Here is a 26,657-nt window from a genome sequence, read left to right as displayed (position 1 = left end):
ACTCACGGACTGCGAGATCATGACCTGAGCCGAAGTCGGCTGCTTAACCGACTGAGCCACCCAGGTGCCCCGGTGCACAACTCTTACATAGGGTCTGAAGCAGTCCCCCAGAGTTTTCAGTTACTTTGTTACATTTCATGGGGGTAATGATAGACTATTGTGACATTATTGACTTTCGGGATTTGCTGTGATCTCAGGAACATAATCCTTGCAAATGATAAATCTACCATAACATAGTAACAACAGGGGACCCTTGAAGACCTTGAGTGCTGGACTTATCCTGACTTTTCCAAACTTGCTTCTGCAGACGAGGTCATAAATCAAGACGAATCTCTATAAGAAGTGTATGTGGTGGGATCATGTAATATATACTCATTTTGTTTTGGTTGTTTACTTGTTAAAGAGACACAGAGCCAAAACAAATTCCCCCGGTCAATAAGATCCTGGTGTGAGTCTTTCTATCCACCCCATACCACCATCAATTCTGAAGGTAAGGAATCGTAACACATCTTAAGAACAAATTTAGAAAAAGGAAAAAGAAGAGAGGGTGGGTGGGAAAGTGGAACAGCTTACATGCCATTTACTGCCAGGATCGTGCAAGAAAATAGCTAAAAAACCCCCAAAGGCCTCTATGGAGACATATGGTATGGCATGGGTGGTTCTGGACTTGAGTTGTTATAGATTGGCTCTTGAAGAGTCCAGCTACAACTTGGGTTCAGGCAGAAATCCGGCCATGGGTTCTCAGCAATTACAGTGCCTCTTTACTTTGTGCTGTCACCAGAACAGAATTTAAGTTCGTGGCCTTTCTTTTTATTTTAAGCACTAGTAATAGACAGGGGGAGAGGGAAGGGATAGGAAGAGATTCAACAAAGTATGGTAGCTAGAATGCAAAACTGAATTCTTTTTTCTTTTTTACTCCAAATAATTAAACACATACAGGCAAAGAAGCCTGTGTCATAGATTTAGTAAAAAATAAAACCAAAAAGAAACTCAAAAAACAAAGAGCCAACGGTATACAGTTGCCACAGTATATGTCAACAGTATAAAAGAACAGCTTTTTATAAACTGAAATAGAAAACAAAGTTACTTTTCTTTGATCCAAATAATTAAACCCAGATAGCAAAATGGCTTCTGTCATAAATTTAATAAAAGCAAAAACGAAATCTATAAACTAAAATCCCAGTAACATTAAAAAGCAGGAGAGGAGCTGAGATTCTGAAGACACAGCCCCAGTGCAGGCAACCAGGAGCCTGGTAAGAGAGTGAGATGAGCAGATTTGTGTAACCACCGGGAACCATTGGCCTCGAAGATAATCCTGACCCTTTTCCCATTTCCAAAGATCCCATGTTCCAGGTCATACGCAAATAATGAAATTTCTGGTCGTGTTCAAGAGGGCGACTTGGTTGCTGTGAAATCATAGTGCTAGTATTTGCTCTTTGACTCTGGTTCCTGACGCTGAGCTCCTAAATCTTTTGGGATTTCCTGGGTGGTAGGTGAGTCTTTTGTTCTAGTGAGGTGACTCTTATGGGCTCCTCGTTTGAAGCTGCTCATGAGAAAGACCAAGCCATGATTAGAAGCTTGGAACTTTCTGCCTTACCCCCTGTTCTCCCGAGAGGGGCTAGAAATTGAGTTAATGATCCATCACACTTATGTGATGAAACCTTCATACAAAATCCCCAAGATACAGGATTCAGAGAGCTTCTGGGATGTGAATACATGCATGTTTGGGGAGAGTGTTGTGCCCAGAGAAGACGTGGAGGCTCCGTGTCCCCGCCACATACCTTGTCCTATGCAGCAGTTCCATCTGGATGCCCACCTGTAGCCTTTATCATATCCTGTTATAATAAACTGGTAACCAGTAAGTAAACTGCTTTCCCAAGTTTTGTGAGCTGCTCTAGCAAGTTAATCAACTCTGAGGAGGAAGTCATGGGAGCCTCCAATTTATACCCGATCGATCAGAACCTGGACTTTCGACAGGGATCTGAAGTGGGGATGGGGCAGTCTAGTGGGACTGAGACGTTCTGTCTCTGGGTAGATAGTGTCAGAATTGAGTTCACCTGTAGGACACCCAACTGGTGTTGCAGAATTGCGTGCTGTGGGAAAATCCACTACACGTCTGGTATCAGAAGTGTTCGGAGTGTGGTAGTCCTGCGAGAGTAAAGGAGGAACACAGGAGGGAGAGTGAATTTTTCCTACTCAGTCGCCATAGAGCTGCCCCGCCTCCTTAGAGCTGAACTGGCTCCAGTCGAGAGACCCTTGAAGAGATGCAGCTGGGTTCCACCTGTGGCCACCTCCCTAAGGAATCAGGCAGGTAGAAGATGAAGCGTGGCATCCCAGTTCTATTCAGACACCTGCTGGCTTCTGAAACCTCTGCCCAGTCACTAAAGGACGCCATCGTTTTGTCTCCACCATCTGGGATCTGTTCCTAGACCACTTCCACCCTACTCCTTCCCAGTCTTCTCGTGTGTGACCTAACATATTTTGGGACCATTTTATGAACACGTGTTCTGTCTTCTGCTCAGTTAGAACCTCCTTGAGTTCTCCCATTCGTCTGGCCCACGTAAGTGCTCAACAAATATTGCTTGAAATAACACGTTCAGATTCTTCCACCAGCTCCGCTAGTTGTCAGCCGCCTTTAGTAAATAGACCAAAGGTGGCAAGTCGGGCAGTTTTCTTTGGCACAGTCTCCTTGTCACTGATCCTTAATGTCCCACGCCTGGTGGTCCCCCAGCCACTTTTAAGAGCTGTTACTTGTTACCCCTTTTTCAGTATTCTGCTTGACAAAAATCACACCTTCTCCAGATTTACTCCTAAAACTCTGATACTACCTGCATCTACCACACACACCGGTCTTTGATGATTGGAAAGAGAGCCCCAAGGCCCTACAAAGTCAAAGAAACATCCGTCAGTGTTCAGTAGATTATAATTTACATTCTTTAACTTTCCCCATTATGAGCAGTTTTGCCCAAAGGCAACACAGGGAACAAAAGCTGAGGCTCCTGACTTTTCTAAACTTTGTTGTTTGTTTCTTCTTCTCTCCCCCTCTTTGAGCCCTGAGGCACAGGGGAAGTGAGGAAGGGCTGGGGGGAGGGCAGAATTCTAGACTTCACAGTCCAGAGCCTGGCTCTGGGGCAGGTGAGCAGATGTAGATCCCCTGCCCCTTGTGGAGTTTGGACCTGTGAAGCCACCCAGTTTGCAGCTCCATCTTGAGCGGCTCGCTCACAGAGTGTGCCGCTCTGTTGGGAGGTGTGGTGATGGCCAAAACCTAAATTACTGTCTTAGAGCTCAAACTCTTCAGGGTGAGGGTGCTACCAGGGTGCAGGTGACTGCGAGCTATGCTCAGGAAAACCCAGGGAGATCTAATGGAATCGTGGCCATGTAGAGGTGTGCAAGGCAGAGCCAGCCCAGCCGGAAGTGGCATCCCCACCCCTTCCACAGCCTCCCCATGCACTTTCTCTCTTCTCTGCACCCTCTGTATTAGCAGATGGCACCAGCTTAAATGCTGGTCATTTGGGGGGGGCCTGACTTAGGCCCCAAATTATGTCTCATATTTTTGCTCCTTCCCTTCTCTTAGATCATCCCAGATGGTTTACAAAGAAGTTATGCTGTATATAGAAGTTCTGACTAATACAAATAACTTCCTGCTTTCTAATTTTCACACAATTTAAACCAAACCCAGAATTTCCACAGCATTCCTGAACCATGGATAGTTCAGGAGGCTTAGGTGTGGATAGTTAAAGGGACTCCTGACAAGCGATAAAAGTCTCCAACCCCCTCTCTGCCAAAGTGACGGTGGACTAATGTAAGTAGGAAAAATTTTAAATTCACAGTGCTAGGCAGTCTCTGGGATGTGGCACCCAGCTATGAGGATATTTCAAAGCCCTTCAGGTGATTCAGTACGCAGCTAAGTTTTCAAACCAATGTTTTGGAAAGACTTTCAAGAAAGATTGAAACTCAGAAGGATTTCTGATGAAATCCTATTGAGGGTTTCCCTTGTACCATGTCAAAAATCCTTTTAACCAAAACAGAGACTTTGTAATAGTGGCACGTCCTGTGGTTCTTCAAGACAACAAACTACAGTCCCTGTCAGATGTTCTTAAAACAGTCCTCAAGAAGTTAAAAGTAGAATTACCATGTGATTCCAAAATCCACTGCTGTGTATAGACCCAAAACAATTGAAAGCAGGGACTCAAGTGGATATTTGTACACCCATGTGTATAGCAGCATTATTCATAATAACCAAAAGATAGAAGCCGTCCATTGATAGCAATCCTTCGATAGATGAATGGACAGACCAATGTGGTATATACACACTGCTAAACTTATTAAACAAGGATGCCATTAGACAGAAGTGGCTGTAATGCCTGGGCAGCCTACATAAGCAAACCAGAACTTAGGCCTGTAAATGCTTCCAGGTTAAGAAATCAAAACCAAAGGACAATGAAGCGCAAATAACCAACTAGACTTTCCCAAATAATGCAACCACTTAAGCCAGCGCCAGTCAAATAATGTCCTTGCCTTCCTTCCACATTTGCTCTCTGAAAGTCTTTCCTCAGCTCTTGTAGGTGGAGCACTCTTAACCGCTTCTGCTTTGTCACTGCCCAATCCAATCTGTGTTTGCTCAAATAAAATCTTAAAACTTTTCAACATGCCCCAGTTTATCTTTCAACAGTACAATGGAGAATTCTTTAGTCTTAAAAAGGAAGGAAACTCTGACATGTGCTACCACATGGCTGGACACTGAAGGCATTGAACTAAGTGAAATAAGCCAGTCGCAAAAGGACAAATGTTTGATTTGACTTACATGAGATACCCAGAGTAGCCAAACTCAGAGAGACAGAAAGGAGGTGGGAATGGGGAGTTGGGGTTTAATGGGTACAGAGTTTCAATTTTATAAGATGGGCAGAGTTTTGTGGATAGATGGTGGTGATGGTAGCTCACCAATGTGAAGGTCCCTAAGGCCACCGAACTGCACACTTAAACATGGCTCATGTGGAGAATTTTATGTTATGTGTGTTTCACCGCAATTTGAAAAAAGAAATTTTTGATACTGTTGTCCAAGTACTTCTGTGAATGAAAGAACATATTCTTACATCATACAAGGCAGAAGAACTGCCCATGATTGTGATACATTTAATAGAATAAAGGCCATGGTATGGATGAATAACAAAAGAAAAGGAAATCGGTTGACAAATATCCTACTGGGATCACGTAATTTTTGTTAGCTTCTTTTTAAAAACAATTTTTTTTAATGTTTATTCATTTTTGAGAGACAGAGAGAGACAGAGCATGAGCGGGGAAGGGGCGGAGAGAGGGAGACACAGAATCTGAAATAGGTTCCAGGCTCTGAGCTGTCAGCACAGAGCCCAACGTGGGGCTTGAACTCACAGACTATGAGATCATGACCTGAGCTGAAGTCGGATGCTCAACCGACTGAGCCACCCAGGTGCCCCAATTTTTGTTAGCTTCTTGAAGGTGAAATGTGTCATTACGTTGCTACGTAGATTATGCTGCACAAATTGGTAGCAAGGTGGGAATGCAAAAGAGCAAATCCAACGACAATAAGATTCAGCATATGCCAAAGTTTGATAGCAATGTGGCCTCCAAATCTCAAATTGAAGGACTCCAGATCTGGGAGTTCCTTCTCTAAGGGCTTTCAAAGTAAACTTGCCATAGTGAGAAATTCGTCAAACAATTTGAGTATTATCACTCATGGGTCTCCATGAACCCTCTAGTGAAGCATGTAGACAAGTGTAACCACTGGTATTCTCACCCCTAAGCTTGACAAGTGTCTACAGAGATTGGATACCAATTGAGATCCGGAACAGAGTCTAGATGTGGACGGTATTAAGTGGCAGAACGCCTAGAACATAATGAGGTACAGCAATTTCAACCATTGCACGGCTCTGTTTGACTAAAGAAGGCAGAGTACCCAAAGATCAGTGAGGATATGATCCACAAAGAAGGAGAGATGCCATCTGAGCAATCTGTGGATTCAGGAGACTTTATGTGCTCGGATTAAGGAAGGCCTGAAGGGCTCATGGTCATTTCTGCCAAGCTGAAAGATCCTCGGTGTGGTCATTTTTGGCCCTATGTTCAACTCCCTCACACACACACACTCAATAAACCAGTAATTTTTTTTTAATGTTTATTTATTTTCGAGAGAGAGAGAGACAGAGTGGAAACGGGGGAGGGGCAGAGAGAGAGGGAGATGCAGAATCTGAAGCAGGCTCCAGGCTCCAAGCTGTCAGCACAGAACCTGATGTGGGAGCCCGATACGGGGCTTGAACCCATGAACCGTGAGATCATGACCTGAGCCGAAGTCGGATGCTTAAATGACTGAGTCCCCCAGGCTCTCCCCCGGTAATTTTTTTAAAAAGAGAGAAAGGAAAAAATAACGTTTGATTTCTGTTTCAGAAAACAGGAAAATAAGTTCACCTAAATTCAGTTAATTTTAAAGTCTTACATTAAAAATCTTTATTGTTGTTTTTTATTTGAAAATTAATACTAAAGGAGCACCTAGGTGGCTTAGTCAGTTAAGCGTCTGAGTTCGGCTCAAGTCATGATCTAAGGGTTCATGAGTTTGAGCCTCGCATCAGGCTCTCTGCTGCCAGTGCAGAACCTGCTTCGGATCCTCTGTCCCCCTCTTTCTCTGCCCCTTCCTCACACTCTCTCTCTCTCTCAAAAATAAATAAACATTTTGTTAAAAAGTAGAAGAAAAAGAAAATTAATACTCAAGCAATTCAAAAAATTAAAAACATATAAATTAGAAAGTACGATTAGCCATAATCTTTTTACCTTCCCAATATAACTGTCAACAATTTTATTTCTATTCTACACATTCTCCATGCATATGCCAATATTAAAATATATAATTAATGAGTTCACTTAAAATACATTTGCACATATGAATCTATCTTTTTACTAACTTTATTGCATTATATGGATGTAACATAGTTTGTTTAACCAGTGACCTATTGCTAGACATTTGTATTGCTTTCATTTTTTTTTTTTTTTCTCTCTATTTCAGTCAACACTGCAGTGAATATCCTGGTACTTCTATCTTTGCCCACTTGTATGAGTACAAGAAAAACTGCTAGATTTAAGAACATTCTCTACTGGCATTTAATTCCATACTAATTATTAGTTTTAGAATTACATCTGCTAGACACCCACATATAAATAAGAGCAAAAGGAGTTTCACCGAGCCTTACGTCTGCCCATACTTTACAGAAATACCAACGAAGGCGGAAGTATAGCCTGTCTGCCGTGTTCCATTCAGCCACCATGTTGCAAGATGTTGGCGAGGCCATTCAGTTTGAAGTCAGCATTGGGAACTACGGCAACAAGTTTGACACAACTTGTAAGCCTTTGGCATCAACTACTCAATACAGCCGTGCCATATTTGATGGTAAGACTGCCTCTAACCATCCTCTTCTCATAAGTTTACGGTGGGTGCATCACAGGACAAGAAGCACCCAACGTATTCTCCCTTTGGCAGTCATTATCTTCAGCATATGCTTAGTGGAAAGAAAAGATTAAATGGGGAAGACAGGTGGCTAGAGTTCGAGCACCTTCAAGACAGGTCAAACCCAAGAAGTTGCAGGCCCTTTGCCAGGGTCTGAACCCCAGCCTCCTTGCCGTGTTCAGCTTTCACACTGGCTCTGTTTTGTAAAATCACAAGATGGTGACTTGCTGAACTCTGAGGTCCCCAGAGTTCCCACCTGGTGAGAGTCAGCTCCCACCCTGCCCAACTCCACCCTACCAAGCCCCAAACTGCTCTTAGATTGAGTAGTTGAAATGGATGGGACACTGGCTCAGGTCCTGGAAAATCAAGCTTCCGGTCTTCATTCTGTTACTCTCCAGCACTATGACCTTAGCCGCATCACTCAGTTCTTACCTTCAGTTTCATTATCTTCTCCAGAGTTCCTGTGAGGATTAAATAGCTGTGTTTGAACAAACATGGATGAGAAACAGTCTCTACTTTTAAGGAGTATACATTCTAGTGTATAAAATAACAAAGTGGAGTATGAGAATGCGCAAGTAAAGGTATCAACAAATGGTTTAAGAGTATGTAGAAAGGAGAGAGACGTTCTGATCAAATGTTCCAACAGTATTGCCATAATTTTTACCTAATTTTTGTACAAGCAGTGTGAAAATATAAAATGTACTAGAAAAAAGTTGGCTGGTAATTGTTAATCCCTGTAAGGTTCTAAGTAATACCAAACCCCATGAATCCATGCTTTACAAAATAGAAAATCATTTTTTTTCTTGCCCCAGTTCCAACAAAAATATTTAGAATAGCACTTTTCAGGTACAAACACATATAATCTAAACTCCCATCTCTATTTTCTGCTGCAGTGTTATGTAATCATCGGTGATCCTGAACCACTGCAAGATCCTAAAATTGTTGCGTTCGGCTTACTAGGGTATTTTAGAGAGATTTTCAGACAGGTTGAATGAATAAAAAACTTTCTGTCTATCCCTTGGTGGCTTCATTGGATAAAATTTAAAAATAAGATCACCCCAAACCATTCCCCAAGCATATGGATGGATTAACCTGTAGCCCATTTTACACATCTCTTAATAGACATGTTGTTTAAGTGTCCAATGTTCACTGACCCTCAATGTTCTACACCAGGAAACTACTATTATTACTTGCCTTGGGCCCACACAAAGCCAGTTGTTACCCTGACTTCATACTGGGAGGACATTAGTCATCGCCTGGATGCGGTGAACACTCTCCTAACCATGGCAGAACGGCTGGTAAGTTTATCTTTTCTATATTTCCTTTCCACTGGACAGAGTGAATTATGTATTAGTTACAAGGTAGGCCCTGTAAGTGACATCAGAATATAGTGATAAGCAAGATAAGAGCTATTTCTTTAGTAACAGTTGACATCAGTGATCCAAGGCTGGCATGGAGGTTCAGAGATGTTGGGGACATGCACTCCTTCCCTCTTGTTGCTCTGCCATCACTAAGGAGTTGTCATTGTCTGCATGGTTGAGGCTGCTCACCACTAAGCCTGCCCTCAAGCCTGAGGGAAGAGGAATGGGGAAGTAGATGGCACAGGCCTTTCCCTTGGAGGGAAAGACCCAGAAGTCACACACTTGATTTCTACTCATTTTCCATTGGCCAGAATCCAGTCATACAACTACATCTCACTCTAAGGGGACTGGGAAGTGCCATCTTATGCTTGGGTTGGCATAGGCCAGATAAAAGTCCTCTTCCTGAGGAAGAGGGGGGTGGATATTGAAGTGGGAGGACAACCCACAGGTTCTGCCACAGTTAGGAGTGGTGTGGAGAATGGTTCATGCCAATAGAAATATGCAGCCCTTAGAGCTCTATTGTTAAAGGAGTAAAAATCTCCACTGTGGGAAGAGGTGGGCTCAGAGGAACCAGAGCCTGACATTTTATGCTCTTTTTGTAAACTAGAGGGAACTTTCCTTGTTTGGAGGTTGGGAGTTCCCTCTGGCAGAAACTGCACAGATGTGGTATCTGTAATTTTCCATCTAGTTGATATTGATGAGGAGGGGCACATGGTTGGGATATTTCTAAGTCAAAGATACTAAATTGGTGTGATTAGTGTTTTGATTTCCAGATTATATTAGTATTAATTTTTTCTAAGGTCTAACCTCTGTCAGGGTAAGACCAATACATGTGGGGGTCCTGGAATTTACCTGATCTAAGATTCCACAGCAAAATCTAAACATATTGTTTTATGGGGGCACCTGGGTGGCTCAGTTGGTTAAGCGGCAGGCTCTTTTTTTTTGTTTTGTTAATATAATTTATTGTCAAATTGGCTAACATACAGTGTGCAGAGTGTGCTCTTGGTTTTTGGGGTAGAGTCCTGTGGTTCATTGCTTACATACAATACCCAGTGCTCATCCCAACAAGGGCCCTCCTCAATGCCCATAACCCATTTTCCTCTCTCCCATATCCCCCACCCCATCAACCCTCAGATTGTTCTCTGTATTTAAGAGTCTCTTATGGATTGAAACAGCCAACTCTTGATTTTGGCTCAGGTCATGATCTCATAGTTCATGAGACTGAGCTCCATGTCTTTCTCTGCACTGACAGCACAGAGCCTGCTTGGGATTCTCTCTCCCCTTCCTCTTTCTGCCCCTTGCCCCCCCCCCCCCATGCTCATTCTCTGTCTCTTTCTCTCTCAAAATAAATGAATAAACATTAAAAAATATATTGTTTTATATTATAAAGATGATATTGAAGGAGAATTGTAGTTTAAGTTAAGCATAATTGTTCACCTGACACGCAGTCTGGTTATGGTATTAACTTCCAGTCCTCCGTCTCAAGGAAATTAGTAAAGAACTGGTCAACCCTCTATTCTGATTATGTTTTGGGTATTCTTCAGGCCTTTTTCTTCCTTGTACTTCTCCTCAGCATTGATCAGGCTATCCTTATTCCATGCTGATCTGGACAACATGGGGGCTTTCCATGATCAGGACTTTTGATGATCATGGTGGGCACTCTCTCAATCTGTGTCAGCAGATGCTCAAAGTGACACAATAGTATGTTCTGGGCTCATCTTGTACTGCTCTGCCCTAATTCTCAAATTGCCAATTTTCTGAAGAATTCTGTTTCCTCTTAGCGGGAATATCATATGAAAACCAAGATCTGGGTATTAGATGCTCACTACTATTTAGATGCCATTGCTTCTAGGCCTTCTCAGTGGACAGACTTAATGACGGCACATGCACACACGTATTCACGTGTGATTTATTTCTAGATCTATCAATATATGAAAAGCAATGAATTTATAAGCCTAACTCCAAATCCATTCTAATGTCACAGGTTTGTTCTAGTCTTCCCTATTTCTATATTTGTAACTCTTTTCTCCAACAGTGAGAAACGTCATTTGCTCATTTGTTCAATCCTAATATCCATAGATAAACCACTGCAACAAACAAATTTAGAGTTTGATATGTTCATGGTTCTTTTCTTCAAATCTTTTTAACGTTTATTCATTTTTTTGAGAGACAGAGAGAGTGAGTGGGGGGGCAGAGAGACAGACACACACACAGAAATCTGAAGCAGGCACCAGGCTCTGAGCGATCAACACAGAACCCTATGCGGGACTTGAACTGACCAACTATGAGATCATGACCTGAGCCGAAGTCAGCCGACTGAGCCACCCAGGCGTCCCAATGGGTTAACCGACTGAGCCACCCAGGCGCCCCAATGGTTTTTTTCTTTAAATTGAGAGTATATCATCAAAATATTGTGTTCAAAAATTATTTGGATCAGTTTGGTGTAGTCATATAGTTCATTTGTTTCTGTTTTATATTCCATGGTAGGATTCCTTCTCCCATCTTTATTGGTTTTATTTTATTTACTTTTTAAATACATAAAATATTTACATGGTTTCAAAGGTCAAGGATATATGAAAGATTGCCCTGTTACTTATAGATGTCAGCGTTGATTGCCTTTTGAAGAAAAGTAAATAGTGCTGAGCTATGGTGAGCATTACTAAACGTAAAAAATTAAATGCATTGGTTTTTCTGTCAAGTCTTTTGTGTATTTTTTCTTGAAAAGGAACATTAAACCTTTACTAGGTTTAATGGCATGGCACACAATTAACCGATTATTTCCTCTCTTTCCAAACTCTCCAGCAATCAAACACAGAGGCTCTAAAATCAGGGATACAAGGTAAAATTCCTGCAAACCAGTTGGCCGAATTATGGTTGAGGCTGATCGACGAAGTTATAGAAGACACAAGGTACAGTGATCTTGTTCCTATCTCAGAATTCCCAGTCATGCTCTCCTCCCTGAAACTGTAAGGAGAGCCTCTAGGATTGTTCCCAGTGTTGGCCTGAAAAAATGAATTTGAATTAGTCAAGCTTCTCAAAAGGCCCTAGTCACTGGGAGGAGTCTCTGAATCACCACCAGGAAAAGTTCTTTCTGATTTGGTGCCAATTCTAAAGCAGCCTGGGGTAGCTGAGGGCCCTGAAGGAAACATCCCAGGGCAGCCTCAGGCAAGCGGTGGGGACAAGGAAGGAGGATGCTGGCCTGTGCTTGTGGGCCCCCCTCCTGGAGAAGGGTGAAGCCTGGCTCCCACAGAGAATGGGGTCTAGGGGTGGAGCGTTGATTTTGCCATTCAGAATCACATTCCTAATGCACAAACACATTTTTAGAAGTAGCCTTTTTACTTGCTTTTTTTTACTGAATGCCTAAGAGACTGTATCTAAGGCTCCCTTCCCAAAGCCAGTAGATTTGACTTGAGCCGGAGAACCTTCTAGAACTGTGACTTAGAGAAACAGCTCAGAACTCTGGGCATTTGGAACTCAAAAGGGGAAGTGATTCATTCTAAACTCAGTTTAAATATTGGCTAATAGAGCAGTGGACAGGAAAATTCCAAAAGAAAAGCATATTGAAAACTTCTCACAAGCAGCAAGAAACAGGACCGCTTTTTTTTGTCCCCCTCGGGGCTAATGCCCTCAGTCTCCAGGTCTTCTTATGCCTTCTAGTGGTTTAGCTAGGTCATTGAAATGCAGCTGAAATCAGAGCACTGGTGGGCTCTCGCTTAAATTCAGAAAATTTAAATCAGGGTCCTAACAGGTCATCTCTCCCAGTCCCCTTTATTTTATGGATGAGAAAACGGAGGCCCAAGGGGGTGAACGATGCATCTAATGTCCAGGGTGGGGTTTATCCACACAACTTTTCCTGCTACATGCTACACCCAGTCAACTTCTATTTATTGAACGTCTCAAATGTGACTTTTGAGCTAGCTGCTTCCATATGCATTTTTGCCTCAGATCATTCCAGGGACTTAACCTTTCCAATGCATTGCCATAACTACTAATGTGACCAAACAGAAACATTTGGTAATGCCTTCAGGTAGAAAATTCTATGAATTTTAGGATTTGCTGAGCAAAACACAGAAAGACCTATTTACACAGTTTTTGAAGTACCCAATTGATGTGAACTCTGTTTTCAAAATCAAATGGAATCTTTTTAACTTCATGTATCAGGAAACTTGTGTTTAAAAGAAGTCGTGCTAGGATTTCCTCCATTTAAGAAGCTAGGGGAAATTCAAACCAATGGAAATTCTTAGTAGAGACAATGTGAGTAGAACTTCCTGGCATTGATGACAACCTCACCCTGTGGCCCCCACCAGCTGCCATAGTGAGAGGAAGACCCTGCAGAAGAAGGCTAATTCTGGCCCCAACTCAGCTGTTCTAGACTTCTCACTTTAATGGGAGCTTTGCCTACGCAAGTGGTTCTTAACGTTTTGGGAGCTAATGGGCCCCTTTGAATATCTAATGAGACCATGACAATGAAGAAGGCAGTGCTTGATGACCTCATTCAGACCTTACTCTGCAGTAGGGAGTGTTCTAAATGCTCTCCATATATTAATTCATTTATTTCTCACAACAGCCCAATATTTTCATGCATTTGAAGATAGGGAAAGAAGAGATTAAGTAACTGCTCAAGGTCACATCACGGGACTAGTAAATGGTGGAGCCAGGATTTTTACCCAGATAGCTGCAAAGCATGTCGTCCTCATCATACATCACACTGGCTGACTTTTTAAATAAGTTCCAGGGATTTGCAGACCTCCTGAGCACCCCGCCCCCCCCCCCTCCACCCTAGGACTGCCTAGGGGTGCATGGTCCTTAAGAGCCCTTCTGCTAAATGCTCTGTAATCTGCCTTCCCCTCCTTCATTTTGTGGGTCTGCACAGTAGTTTTAAGAAGCAAAAGAAGGGAAGGCCTGTTCCTCCCAAAGGCTGCAGCTGTTGCCATCTTCTCTCCAGTGACTCCATGGGCCTTGAGTCAAACCCAAGAACTTGCTTTGGAATTTTAATCCCCCTGCATTCCTCGTGAGAGTAAGGAGGGTTTGTCTGACAGGTCTGCTCTGCCAATGCCACACACACTCAACTTCAGCTTAAACCTGGTCATGCTTATGAGTCAGGAAACTGGTGTGGCTTGCAAGATGGAAATCAAACATAAATGACTTTGACAGTTCTGAGGCCTGAAAAGCTATTCTACAGATTATCTGTTTCTTTTCTTTTTTAGGTACACGTTGCCTCTCATGGAAGGAAAAGCTAATGTCACAATTCTTGACACTCAGATCCGAAAGTTGCGGTCCCGATCTCTCTCCCAGATACACGAGGCAGCTGTGAGGATGAGGTCTGAGGCCACAGAGGTGAAGTCCACGCTGGCGGAAATTGAGGACTGGCTTGATAAACTGCTGCAGCTGACTGAAGAGGTAGGACTTTTAAACTACACAAAGGTCACTTGATATGGAAGAGGGGTTCTGTGGAGGGGCACCAAGGATAGAGAAGGTGGTAAGAGAATGTAGTACATTATCTTGGATATTGAGCAAATCTGACAGAGGTGAGACCAAGAAGTGACTGGGCTGGGATAGTAATGGGTAATGGGGTGAATATCACTGAAGTGAGAACAGAAGAATTTTGAGTTGGTGGTTCTGGAAAGATCTTCAAAGTGGACAGATCAGAGAGTATGTCAAGTAGAGGGAGAAAGCAGCAAATCTATGTAGCACAGAGGATTGAAGTGCCACCTTTTCTTGGGACCGGGAAGACCTGGTTTTGAATCCTGGATCTACTGTATGTAACCTTGGGCAACCTCTCTAAGCCTCAGTTTCCCCATATATAAAATGGGATAATTGTAGTACTCACTTCATAGCATTGTATTTAGATGATGAGTATGAAGGGCTTAGCATGGTGTAGGGCACATCGCGGTGCTGGGTAAATATTGGCTGCCATTAACCTCTGTGTACTGGAAAAACGAGAGTATAAGACCCCTCCTATTGACCTTCAGAGATTTGGGTGGGTGGGGGTCATAATATATTTGTGGATAGAAATACATTTGAGGGGCGCCTGGGTGGCTCAGTCGGTTAAGCGTCCGACTTCAGCTCAGGTCACGATCTCGCGGTCTGTGAGTTTGAGCCCCGTGTCGGGCTCTGGGCTGATGGCTCAGAGCCTGGAGCCTGCTTCCGATTCTGTGTCTCCCTCTCTCTCTCTGCCCCTCCCCCGTTCATGCTCTGTCTCTCTCTATCTCAAAAATAAATAAACGTTAAAAAAAAATTAAAAAAAAAAAAGAAATACATTTGAAAAAACATGCGATTATAGGTAATTTTTATTTTCTACTTTTTATGCTTTGGTACTTTCCAAGTTTCCTATGGTGACAACTTATATCACCTTTATAATCAGAAAAAAAGGGGGATTTAAAAGACTAAATTAATATTTCAGATTTGGCAAATATTGGATTGAGGTGGAAATACTTGGTCAGTGTCCAGTGAAATATATGAAACCAATAACCCTTGATGACTGATGGCAAGAAAAGAGGGGGTATTTCCTAAACTACCTCTCAGAGCTGTGTAGGTCAGGCTTTTGGCAGGTGAAGCCACCGCCCCCACCCTGCTTCACTCTATTCCCTTTGGACCAGCCACAGCCTGCCTCCCCGCCCTACAGACTCTGTGGTCCCAGAAGACGTGCGACTCAGGAATTCAGACAGAGCCCTAATCACAGAGTTTCTAAGGGGAGCCCCGAGGAGCCAGCCTGCAGGGTCTCCAGTCCCTCTGTGTTTAGACTAACTCCAGTTTTGCTTACTTTTCCATCCACCCATGTGACCAGCCACAGAACAGTATGCCTGACATTATCATCTGGATGATCCGGGGAGAGAAAAGACTGGCCTATGCACGCATTCCTGCACACCAGGTTTTATACTCCACCAGTGGTGAGAACGCATCTGGGAAATACTGTGGGAAAACCCAGACCATCTTGCTGAAGGTATGGCTTCAACACCGTGTCATGTGAAATACTTACATGCAACCCCACATTCCCAAGAAGGGGCTGCTTTATTTTCTGACCGTTGAAGGACTACTAGGGCAATCACGATCAATTCCTACCCATTCTGGCATCTTCCCCTGGAGTGATAATTCCCAGAGAGTAGTCTGATGCCTGGCTTCACAGAAATATAAGTGGATTCTCATATCTGTTTGTACATTTAATCTGATGGAATAAGTTGTTTGGTTGAAGTACATGAAGAGAATCAGGCCTCAAATAGATATGTAATTGGAAAAGGGAGGAGTATTTTAATATCTTTTTCAGATAATTGTGGATACACATCTTTGATACAACACCAGACTCAAGTAGTAGCTTCTAAACGGCTATTTGCAGTATGGAATTTGAAACTGTATCAATGACCTTTTCATTCTCTGCTACATGGAAATCCATTCGTTTTTCTTGTACTTTGAATGGTTCTTTTATCCATCCCTGATTTTGTAACATTTAGCATTGATCATTTAGAAAATATTAGTTCATGAAATTATGCAGATTTTCCTAATGTTGACACATTTTATCTTGCAACATTGGAAAAAAATCACATTTATTAATATTACTCATCAGGAAAGTCTTTATGTATCAGGATGCTATGAAGTTCACCATGACAGCTACAAGTTTTAAAAAATTCTTACTTGTTTTTACTTGGAAGACTGACATCTATCATTGGCTATAGAATACAGTCAGTTATCGTCCTTGAAGTAACAGGTTCACTTGGTTTATGTTCAAAAAAACGTCTGCCCCACACCTAAGTCTGAGTGGCCGTTTTTGTCTGTAAATCACTGTTACAAGTAAAAAAGGTTTCCATTAAAAAATAAAAAGGGGTCATCTTGGTAGCTCAGTCATTTGGGCATCCAGCTTCGGCTCAGGTCATGATCTCATGGTGCATGGGTTCAAGCCCTGCATGGGGCTCTCAGCTCTCAGCATAGAGTCCACTTTGGATCTTCTGCCTCCCTCTCTCTTTGCCCCTCCCCCTCTGCTCTCTCACTCTCTTGCTCTCTCTCCCTCTCTGTCTCAAAAATAAATAAACATTTTTTAAAAAGGCTAATTCAGATGAGCGCTGGGTGTTGTATGGAAACCAATTTGACAATAAGTTTCATATTAAAAAAATCAAATAAATTTTTTAAAATAATAAATAAATAATAAAAAAATAAAAGGGCTAATTCAGAGGTGCCTGGGTGGCCCAGTCAGTTAAGCGTCTGACTTCAGCTCAGGTCATGATCTCACGGTCTGTGAGTTCAAGCCTTGTGTTAGGCTCTGCACTGACAGCTCAGAGCCTGGAGCCTGCTTCAGATTCTGTGTCTCCCTCTCTCTCTGCCCCTCCCCTGCTCACGTTCTCTCTCTCTCTCTCTCTCTTTCTCTCTCTCAAAAATAAATTAACATTAAAAAAATTAAAAAGTAAATTTAAAAAGGCTAATTCAGTTCACATTTCAAACAACCACATAAGAGATTTTTCACAAGCTATACAGTAATATGCAGCAGAAATAATTTGTGTATACTTTCCATTTCATCACACAAAATATTTTAAAAACGTACTCAAGGGGGCGCTTGGCTGGCTCAGTCAGTAGAGCATGTGACTCGATCTCAGGGTCATAAGTTCAAGCCCCAGCTTGGGCATGGAGCTTACTTAAAAAAAAAAAAAGTTAAAAGAAAAAGATATACTCAAGGATCGTGATTTGATAAGATTAGTAACTTTTACTGATTTATTTAAAACTGGCATTTCTTTTCTTTACTGAGAGTGATGAAGAAAACTATCACTACAGGTTCAGTTTGGTGTTTCTGCCCCAATTCCTGCTGCAGTGCCCAGAGTCTTATCCACCACTGCTTTTGTGCCCTCAGTGCCCATGCCAGTACAGCGGAAAACGACAAGTAACACGTTAGTATTATTAGGAAAATAGTTTTACTCCGTGAACCTCCTGAGAAGGTCTCAAGGACACACAGGGGTCTAGGGATTACATTTTGACAACCACCGCTTTCGTTGTTATCACAATCTCTGCTGTAGGGTCATTTGGAAACATTTTAACTAAGCTGACATAAAAGTAGGCTGGGGAGAACAGGAGAACAGTGATTGGATGTTCAGTCTGTTTGTGGCTTGAACTTAACGTCACCGCGTGTGCTACAGCCAGTGTTATTGTGCATCTCACAGTATCCGCAGGAAAACAACCACGGACCCAAGGTGCCTGTGCAGCTGCGGGTGAACATCTGGCTGGGCCTGAGTGCTGTTGAGAAGAAGTTCAACAGCTTCGCAGAAGGAACATTCACCGTCTTCGCTGAAATGGTACATTTCATGACATATCTTTTCTCTCCGTGGGGGAGTCCTTTTACGTGTCCTCCTCATGTAAACATGTCCTCTCTCATGATCTGTGAGAAAATGCTCACAGATCAAAAACAGCCACAGCCATCAGCACTACCTAGAATCCCATCTGAGGGACCTTCCTCTGGGGGCATAGGGAAAGATTGGCCACACTGGGACGGACCCACCAGAGTGATTCATACACAGACAACCCAGGAATGAGGACACTGGGCAGGTGCAGACCTTGAGAGGTGTGCTTGGGGGGTGGGGGTCTTTGCACCACGGAAGACTCATTCCTCACATAGGGAAACCTCTCTAAGTGATGGTAAAACCGGGTATCCTGTTGACCATGCTGACTGCCAGGGCCACCCGGGAGATTCTGATTCTGTAACTGAGTTAGGGATGAGCACCAGCAGTGATTCCAGGGTGGGTGGATATGAGACCTCAGTGGACCACTTAGAGAAACAGTGAAATACATGGGAAACACACAGAGCCCTTACAGAGCAGGCTCGGAAGTGCCACTGGAGATCAATAGAGGGTGTGCTGCAAGCCACACGGAAGGCCTGGAATGTCTGATGCTTATGCACAGTCAACTGGACCACGTGGAGTCATGGCATCAGGGCATGTGCAGGAGACACTTGCTCCAACATTCACGTAGGGTTTCTTGACATCGGCCTGTCTCCAGCTCTGAGGCTGGAGCTCAGCTGGGAGAAGCTAGCTAGCACTGAGCAAGGATCAACCAGTCCAGGGCTCCGTTTCACCCTTTCTAGATCTTTCAGACTAGATGGCTCAGACTCTAGTTTCAACTCACATTAAAGAGGTGATCCACACATCTTAGTTGCGTGACTAGTTTCCTTAGATTCTCACAACCTATGAGTACCAGTAGGGGCACGTTAACGGCAATAATGGACATTTCAACTGGTTCTTGCCCTCCTGTGCTAAAACCACACCTCTGTTCTCTGCAGAATCCACCATCACCCTGCATCCCCTACCAGATTTCTGGAGGTCTCTGAGGTGCTTCACATGTGTTAACAGTCTTGCCAAATTCCTTGCCTGGACTTTATTCTAGCCATGCTGGCCTCCAAGCAGAAGTAGTGGGAACACCTTGCTCCTCTATTCTGTGTCCTTGTCGCTTAGAAACCGGAGAAGCCATGCGCATGCCCCCAAGTCTCACAGCCCCTTGTAACAATAGCTTCTTCAGCTACTTCCTGAAGCTTATCTCCTTTCAAGGCTCAGAGCCCATATCTGAGACAGGTACTACTGTGGTTGCTTGAACCCAATTTCCCCATCAAGCCTCTATTCAGACTTGTTCCTTCCTTCTTCAACCTCAGTCAAACTTCCCTGTCACTTGCAAATCGTCTTTGCAGTGGGCTCATCAGCAGAAAAATGGAAATTTCAGCTTGCACCCCAACAGGGACACTCACCACTGGCAAATCACAACCTTTTTGATGGTTGACAGAGTGAAGAGCAGACCTTTGTAGATTTATAAGTTCCAACTTAGAAAGAAATGCCCTGTAAACCAAAGTCTGTCATTGCCACTGAACCTGGGCTTCCAGAAAGATCTTGATCTTCATCTCCACTATATTCCAGAGGGGATGAAGGCACAGAACTTTTAGGCTCCATAAAGGCTGCGCCCTTAAAGGACCTTCATATGTCAGACAGGTTCTTTGTAGACTGCCTAGGAAATGTACCATCAATTATAATGTTGATTCTGTGGGGAAATGGGCCCTAAGTTCTAGACAGTAGACTGTTTACAAGTAAACTCTTAGAAGCCTGCACATTCATAAATTGATGACTTTTATGGGTATTTTAAAAATTAGGTTGACTAAAGAGACTCTTAAATACAGAGAACAATCTGAAGGTTGATGGGAGGTGGGGGGAGAGGGGAAATTGGGTGATGGGCATTGAGAAGGGCACCTGTTGGGATGAGCACTGGCTGTTGTATGAAAGCCAATTTGACAATAAATTATATTTAAAAAAATTTTTTTAATTAAAATAAAAATTAGGTTCAGAGAACCATTTGGAGCCATTCAGTATAATAGTGGAAACAACTAGTGTGATACACCACTGTTCACAATCATTTGCACATTTGAACAATTCTATGAGAATTGGTAGTATTATCCCCAGTTAACAGATGGGAACACTGAGTCTTAGAAAGATGAGTGATTTTCCCAAAATTACATAATCAGTAGCAGCTCGAGTTAGGTCCCTACCTTCTAGGTATAAAGTTTTTTTCACTTTCTATCATTGTTTAGCTTAAATGGGCTTAAACATTTAGAGGCGGGCTTTATTTCTTGCTCTCTGATGGTGTTTCTCTAATTTGTTTTTAACAGTATGAAAATCAGGCTCTTATGTTTGGAAAATGGGGCACTTCTGGATTAGTCGGTCGTCATAAATTTTCGGATGTCACAGGAAAAATAAAACTCAAGAGGGAATTCTTTTTACCTCCAAAAGGCTGGGAATGGGAAGGAGACTGGATAGTTGATCCTGAAAGAAGGTAAGTTTTTCCACTCTCTGAGAAAACAGGGATGACAATGAAGCCTTTCCCTAGAAAGTGCTAAATGAATCTTCTACATCATCATTCTTGGAAATATTTATGTAACACTCACTGAACACAAGTCCATAGAAACTTGAAATATGTCATTGGTGCCCCATAATAAAACAAGGAAATACAAAAAGCACCTAGTGCTAACATTTGTTGAGAACTTATTATGTGTGAATGTGTCAAGCAGTGTACTAAGCACCAGTGTGCTAATCACTTTGTTGAATCTGAACTACAGCTCTACAAGGTAGGTAGTGTCAGAAATTATGAAGGGTCTGAGATTTTTAACAAGCAAACAAGGTCACCTGCTATATTTCCATGGATGCTGGAAGGAGATTCAGGACTCCTGGGTCAGAGACAAAGGACTTCACGGCCAGCCCCAATAGCTGTACCAGAATTAACATTTGCTCTAGTCACTCTGTGGGAATAGGGAGTCAGTTCCCACAGAGTGACAAGGAGATGGTCAGATGGTACTTAAACATGAAGTGGTTTGTGTAACAGGAGAGGAAACTGAGCTTAGGGAACCAGAATCAATTGGTTAGCAAGCCCGCTGGCCCTTTGCTCCAGAGAGAGAGAGAGAGACACTCTCTCTGTCTTCCAAGATTATTCCTCATATAAACATCCTTAACTGTGCAGAAACACAAGAACTCATAGAGAATTATCTCCCAACAAATAATAGCATTATCTCCACTTCACAAGTGAGGAAACTGAGAACTACAGAAATTAAATAACTTACCCAAACACACATAGGTTGTGAGTGGTACCAGTCCAGCCTGGGCACCAAAACCAGCACTCAACTATTTTGCTGGAATGTCTGTAAGAAACAGTAGAGACTATGCTTTAAATGGGTGAATTGTATCTCAAAAGCTCGTTGTTAAAATGAAAAAAACAGTAGAGGGGAGGCAAGCATGTGTCCCCGGGAGTTTGGGTTTCTGCAAGTTGCCAACACCCTTGGAACCAGAGCTCCCCTTCCCCACCTCATCACAGCATACTTTGGAGGAAACGAGCTTGTGAAGCTGGATCTTAAGGCCTCAAGCTGGAGTTCTTCCTCTCTGTCCACATTTGTTTCCTGTGATCACAGGCATTGGGGAAGGAAGCCAATGAGCATGCTGGGTCTGGTCTGGTCTGTCAAGACCGGATGATTCCACATGATTGCTTTTAACCCACAACAGCTTGCTTTGGATGGGGTTGGGGTTGCTGGTGAGGAGAAGCGAAATGGGATCTGAATTGGACAGAAGGAAGAAAGGTTAGTGAGGACAGGGAAAGGCAGAGGCATTGTGTTTGGAAAAGTAGAAGGGTCAAAGCATGTCAGGGGTTGACGGGACCTCAGAGGCGGCAGCCAGGTCTTCTGTTCTCCTTCTCAGGGGCCCAGAGAAATGACGGGATGAGCTCAATTTATACAAAGAGTTGGGACTACTTACTTTGTGATTTCTTTCCAGTGCTTGATTCTAGGGGAGGATGCAGCAGGGAAAAGATGTAGGGCCATGGTGAAAGAAAAAGAAACCTCACTTGAGTGGGTACCTGGCAGAACACTCCAGTCAAAGTTGGAGCCTCCATACTTTCCATTATGGGTTGTCAAAATAGTTCCAACTCCAAGAGGAAAATGGGCCTGGCAGAGAGTCAATATGGATTTCTTAAGTACCTAAATGGAGTCTGGAGTCTTAAATGACCTGGTTTGGCTGTCGACCTAGGAACTATCCAGAAAATGTAAACTCCTCCCTTCAGTTTGTGTTACGTAGACCATGCAAGCCATGAGTAAAAATTTCCACACTTGGCCTCATGAGACTGTCTCCCCTCAATTTTTTAAAATAGGGGGAATGAGGGTGGACAACATCCTATTCTTTTGAACTGTTAGCCAGGAGTTTTGCTGGGGAAAAAAAAAAAAAAAAAAAAAAAAAAAAAAGCTGAATGGTCCTGAACTGAAACAAAAATATGGAGCATAACATCTCTATAAGGAGCTGCCCACAGGACTGTTTTCCCAGTCCCCACCCTAATTACTGAGAAGGAGCAGGCCTGCTAACTGGACGAGTGCTCTATAATTTAGGTCTCCTTGTTCCCGCAGACCCCTTCTTCAAAGGAATGTCAGAAGCTATTAGGAAGAGGAGTTTGGAGTGGAGAACCCAAGGGGTAGAGTGAGGAGGGAACCGGTGTAGATGTTTCCCAACCATTGGGCCGAGCTGGGTGGTTGGCTTCCATTGCTCCTTTGGTAACCCGAGCCTCACCCGCAGCTTGTTGACTGAGGCGGACGCAGGTCACACGGAGTTCACGGATGAAGTGTACCAGAATGAGAGTCGCTACCCCGGGGGGAGTGGAAGGCAGCCGAGGACACCTACACCGATGCGGTGAGCGGGCTGCTCCCCAGAGAGAGCCTCAACCCTAGCTCTTTGGAACCACGACCCGTGAACCCGCCGACCATGAGGCGCGGCCTCCCCCTCTCTTCTGCTCTGTCTCCTGTTCTGAACAGCCTTACCTTAACTTTAAGCCACACAGGTGCACCTATAAATTATTTTCTCTGGAGAAGTCACTGGGCCTGTTTAGATGTTGGTACAAGGTAAAATTTGAGTTGTGCAATAAATAAATATTTATCATTTAACTCGTTTTAAGAAGCACAACAAATGGAATGTGTATGTCTCTAAAATATTCAAACAGCATACAAGGAAATGAAAAGTAATTCTCCCAGATTTATATTCCACCCCCACCCCGCCCCGTGGTAACTACTGAAAACATGTTTCTGTTCTTGCTCAACTATATAACTTTTTCCTTCCTCTCTCTCTCTCTCTCTCTGTCTCTCTGTCTCTCTCTCACACACACACACACACCTAAATAGAATTGTGTTGTGTTCACAGTTCAAAAACTTGTGTTTTCCATATGACAGTGTACTGTGGACATCTTTTGATATCAGTACATATAGAACTATGAACTTTTTAAAAAAATGCCTGCAGAGTGTTTTATTATATGCACCCTCTCTAATTTATTTAAATGATCCTCTCCTTGTAGACATTTTTTTTTCTAGTCTTAGGTTTTTTTTAAGCAATGCAGCAGTAAACGTTTTTATACGTACATTTTTATTCACTTGTGAAAATTTATCTCCAGGAAAAATCCCTGGATTGGTTTGGTCAGATTTCAGTACATATGCAATTTTGATAAGTATTGCCAAACAGCTTTCAAATAGGTTGTATAAGTTTGCATGTCCAGCAACAGCTTCTTAGAGGGCTGTTTTCCTAAACACTCACTACCCCACTGCCACAGCCTTGTCACTGCATGATCAGTGGTACCCTGATGTCATCTCCATTTTCTCACTCTTAATTTAAAGCGAGGCTGGGTAATTTTCCATGTGTTTATGGACCACCTTTACTTCTGTTCTTAGGAACTTTTTTTTTCATAACTGTCGGTTTTAATGCAGTCAGTACTTAAGTGAGTATTTAACCTAAACCTTGCTTAATCTTACATGATTAGCATCTAGAACCTCCAGTGACATTACCTTGTACTTGAAAACATGTTTTTTTCCACACTTTTTCCATCTCTGATGGTTTCTTTCCTACTAGCTCCTCATAAAGACAGTTGTACCATTTCATAATTTTAAGTTGAACACAGGAAATTGCTGATATTTGACCATTTTTGATGGTCAAAGCAATTCCCATGGTTCAACCCAACATACCCCCTAACAGTGGAAACAGAAGGTATTCTAAAAAAACTAATTTCGTGTAGCAGTTGTGCATAGAGATTAAAGATTCTTCTGAGTGTAGCATCTAAGTTAGCACGTGAATACCATTGTTAAATGTGAGGTACCATCTCCCTTTTGCTTCTTATTGGACCCTATGACTTGCTTGTCTTCATTTTTTCGTTTTTGTTTTAAAGAACGGTGATAAAGCAGCATCGCCCAGCGAGCTGACATGCCCTCCAGGTTGGGAATGGGAAGATGACGCATGGGTATATGACATAAATCGTGCAGTGGATGAGAAAGGTAACATTTTAGATCTATTACATGCCGGGCTGTCTGCAGCAAGGCCCTGCTTAACCAGAGTAAAGTGTCCTTGGCAGGGAGGAGTCTTACTTCTGTTGGTTTGTGACAATCAGGTCTTGGATATTAGCTGTGACTCTTCAGATGCAAAATCTGAAGGACGAGCAAGTGCTTGGACAGGTGTGGGTGGGGGGCATCAAGAGTGAAAAATACAAGATCACAGGGGGCCAGGTGGCTGCACGTTGAGATGCTGGGGATCCAGGACGAGAATTTGGGAGGGAAGTGGAATTTGGACTTTTTCTCTTCTAATCACACCCATAGCTTCCCTGGGAACATCACACTCAGGACCCCGTAGCTCAGGAAGAAGGACTATAAAATGCCTTAAAAGTCAACCTATTCAGCAATAATGCAGATTGTTGTTGTGTTTTTTTTTTTAAAGTAAGGTTGACATACAATAATGTAGATTATTGACATAGATTCTGTTAATGGTGTTTATCCTTTTCAATGAATAGTAATGTAAAGTTAAATGACTATAATATTTGGAAATATCAAAAGAGAAAATCTGATTTTTTTTCCCTTAAGAAAGAAAAAAACACCCATAATACAGAAGGGTTCAACTGGATAATAAATTTCTTACTGATCTTGATGCACACGCCAAGCCTTATAATAACAGCTAGCACTGAGCACAAACATAGTCCTAGTTATTTGCATGTGTTATTTTGATGAACTCTGTTTTAAAAAGATATTCTTTATCATTATTGCTGGGGAAATTAGGCCATAGGCAGGTTTACTAACCAGCAAGGAACTTTTTTAGTGAACATCCAGCGGTGGTGATGCTGGGATTTAAACCCTGGCTGTGCAGCTACACAGACGACACCCTTCAGCACTGTCCCCATCTGCCTCTTGCACTGTGCTTTATTCGTAGATGCACTAAATTACCATGAGTGATTGGAGGGAGAAAGGGGAAGGAGAACCTCGTGGGCGCAAAGGAAGCAGTTTGAAGGGGGATCCAAGGGGACAGAGCTGTATTCAGTTTGGCTGAACTGCAGCAAAGTGGAAGGGGCAGTGGCATTCCTTGTCACCACAGAGAATGTTGATGGGGGAGCAGAGAGATTGACTGGATGTTTTCTGGAAGTTTATGTAGCAATCTGGCAAATGCATCTCTTTGGGATAACCGTTTGCAAACTCTGTTCCAGGCTGGGAGTATGGAATTACCATTCCTCCTGATAATAAGCCCAAATCCTGGGTTGCTGCAGAGAAAATGTATCATACTCATAGACGGCGAAGGCTGGTCCGAAAACGCAAGAAAGATTTAACACAAAGCACTTCAAGTACTGCAAGGGTAAGAGTTACCATGGAGGAAGCTACGTCCGGGGAGTCGGGGCGGGGGGCCCACACAGAATTCCAGTGACTCTGCTTTTTCTACAGAAACCATTTGCCAATCAAGGGCCTAATGCCTGCTCAAAGAGGTTTGCAAAATATTCCCCCCACCCCAACCAGCAACAACACATTACCTGCGAGCTTGTTAGAAACACCTCACTCCAGACCTACTGATTTAAGAATCAGGGGTGCAGCCCAGCAGTCTGTGCTTCAACATGTCTTTCAGGTGACCCAGAAGTAGACTGAATAATGAGAACCACTCTAGAGGTAGCAATAGAAATTATTTTGGTGGCATAAGGAAGTAGTGGCAATAGTTCAGCCCTTGGAATAAGATACACAGGGACTCAAATCCTGGCTTTACTTCCTTTCTCATCTGCAAAATGGGTATAATACCATGCTTTTAATTAGGGTAGTATAAGGCTTACGTGGAATAATAGTAAGTGAAATGGAATAATACTGCTCATAATAATAAGTGGAATGTGTTATGTGCCTTCTCTAATGCTAGGTACTGAATACGCATTATCTGTAATCCCCGAGATATACGTTTATCCTCATTTTTTAGATAATGCTCACAGAGGTTAAATGGACTCTAGGCCACCTGTCTAAAATGACTGAGCCAGCCATGTTTGAACGCAGGCAAGGCTGTTCCACAAAGTGC

General features: G+C 42.9%; 1 protein-coding gene across 1 annotated transcript in view; it reads left to right on the top strand.

Annotated features, from left to right (window-relative positions):
* Positions 1–26,657, top strand: part of MYOF (myoferlin) — a 162,239-nt gene that overhangs the window by 90,729 nt on the left and 44,853 nt on the right. Inside the window, 11 exon segments of the mRNA XM_007080098.3 lie at positions 7,234–7,411; positions 8,642–8,766; positions 11,632–11,738; positions 14,037–14,229; positions 15,617–15,772; positions 17,970–18,101; positions 20,450–20,613; positions 22,887–22,963; positions 22,966–23,000; positions 24,517–24,622; positions 25,816–25,961. Of these exon segments, the coding sequence (XP_007080160.2) occupies positions 7,234–7,411; positions 8,642–8,766; positions 11,632–11,738; positions 14,037–14,229; positions 15,617–15,772; positions 17,970–18,101; positions 20,450–20,613; positions 22,887–22,963; positions 22,966–23,000; positions 24,517–24,622; positions 25,816–25,961 (1,419 nt within the window).

Source organism: Panthera tigris, chromosome D2, assembly GCF_018350195.1.
Source record: "Panthera tigris isolate Pti1 chromosome D2, P.tigris_Pti1_mat1.1, whole genome shotgun sequence".
In the NCBI taxonomy this organism is placed as follows: domain Eukaryota; kingdom Metazoa; phylum Chordata; class Mammalia; order Carnivora; family Felidae; genus Panthera; species Panthera tigris.
Note: the sequence above shows the minus strand (reverse complement) of the source record. Positions and strands in the feature narration are given on the sequence as shown.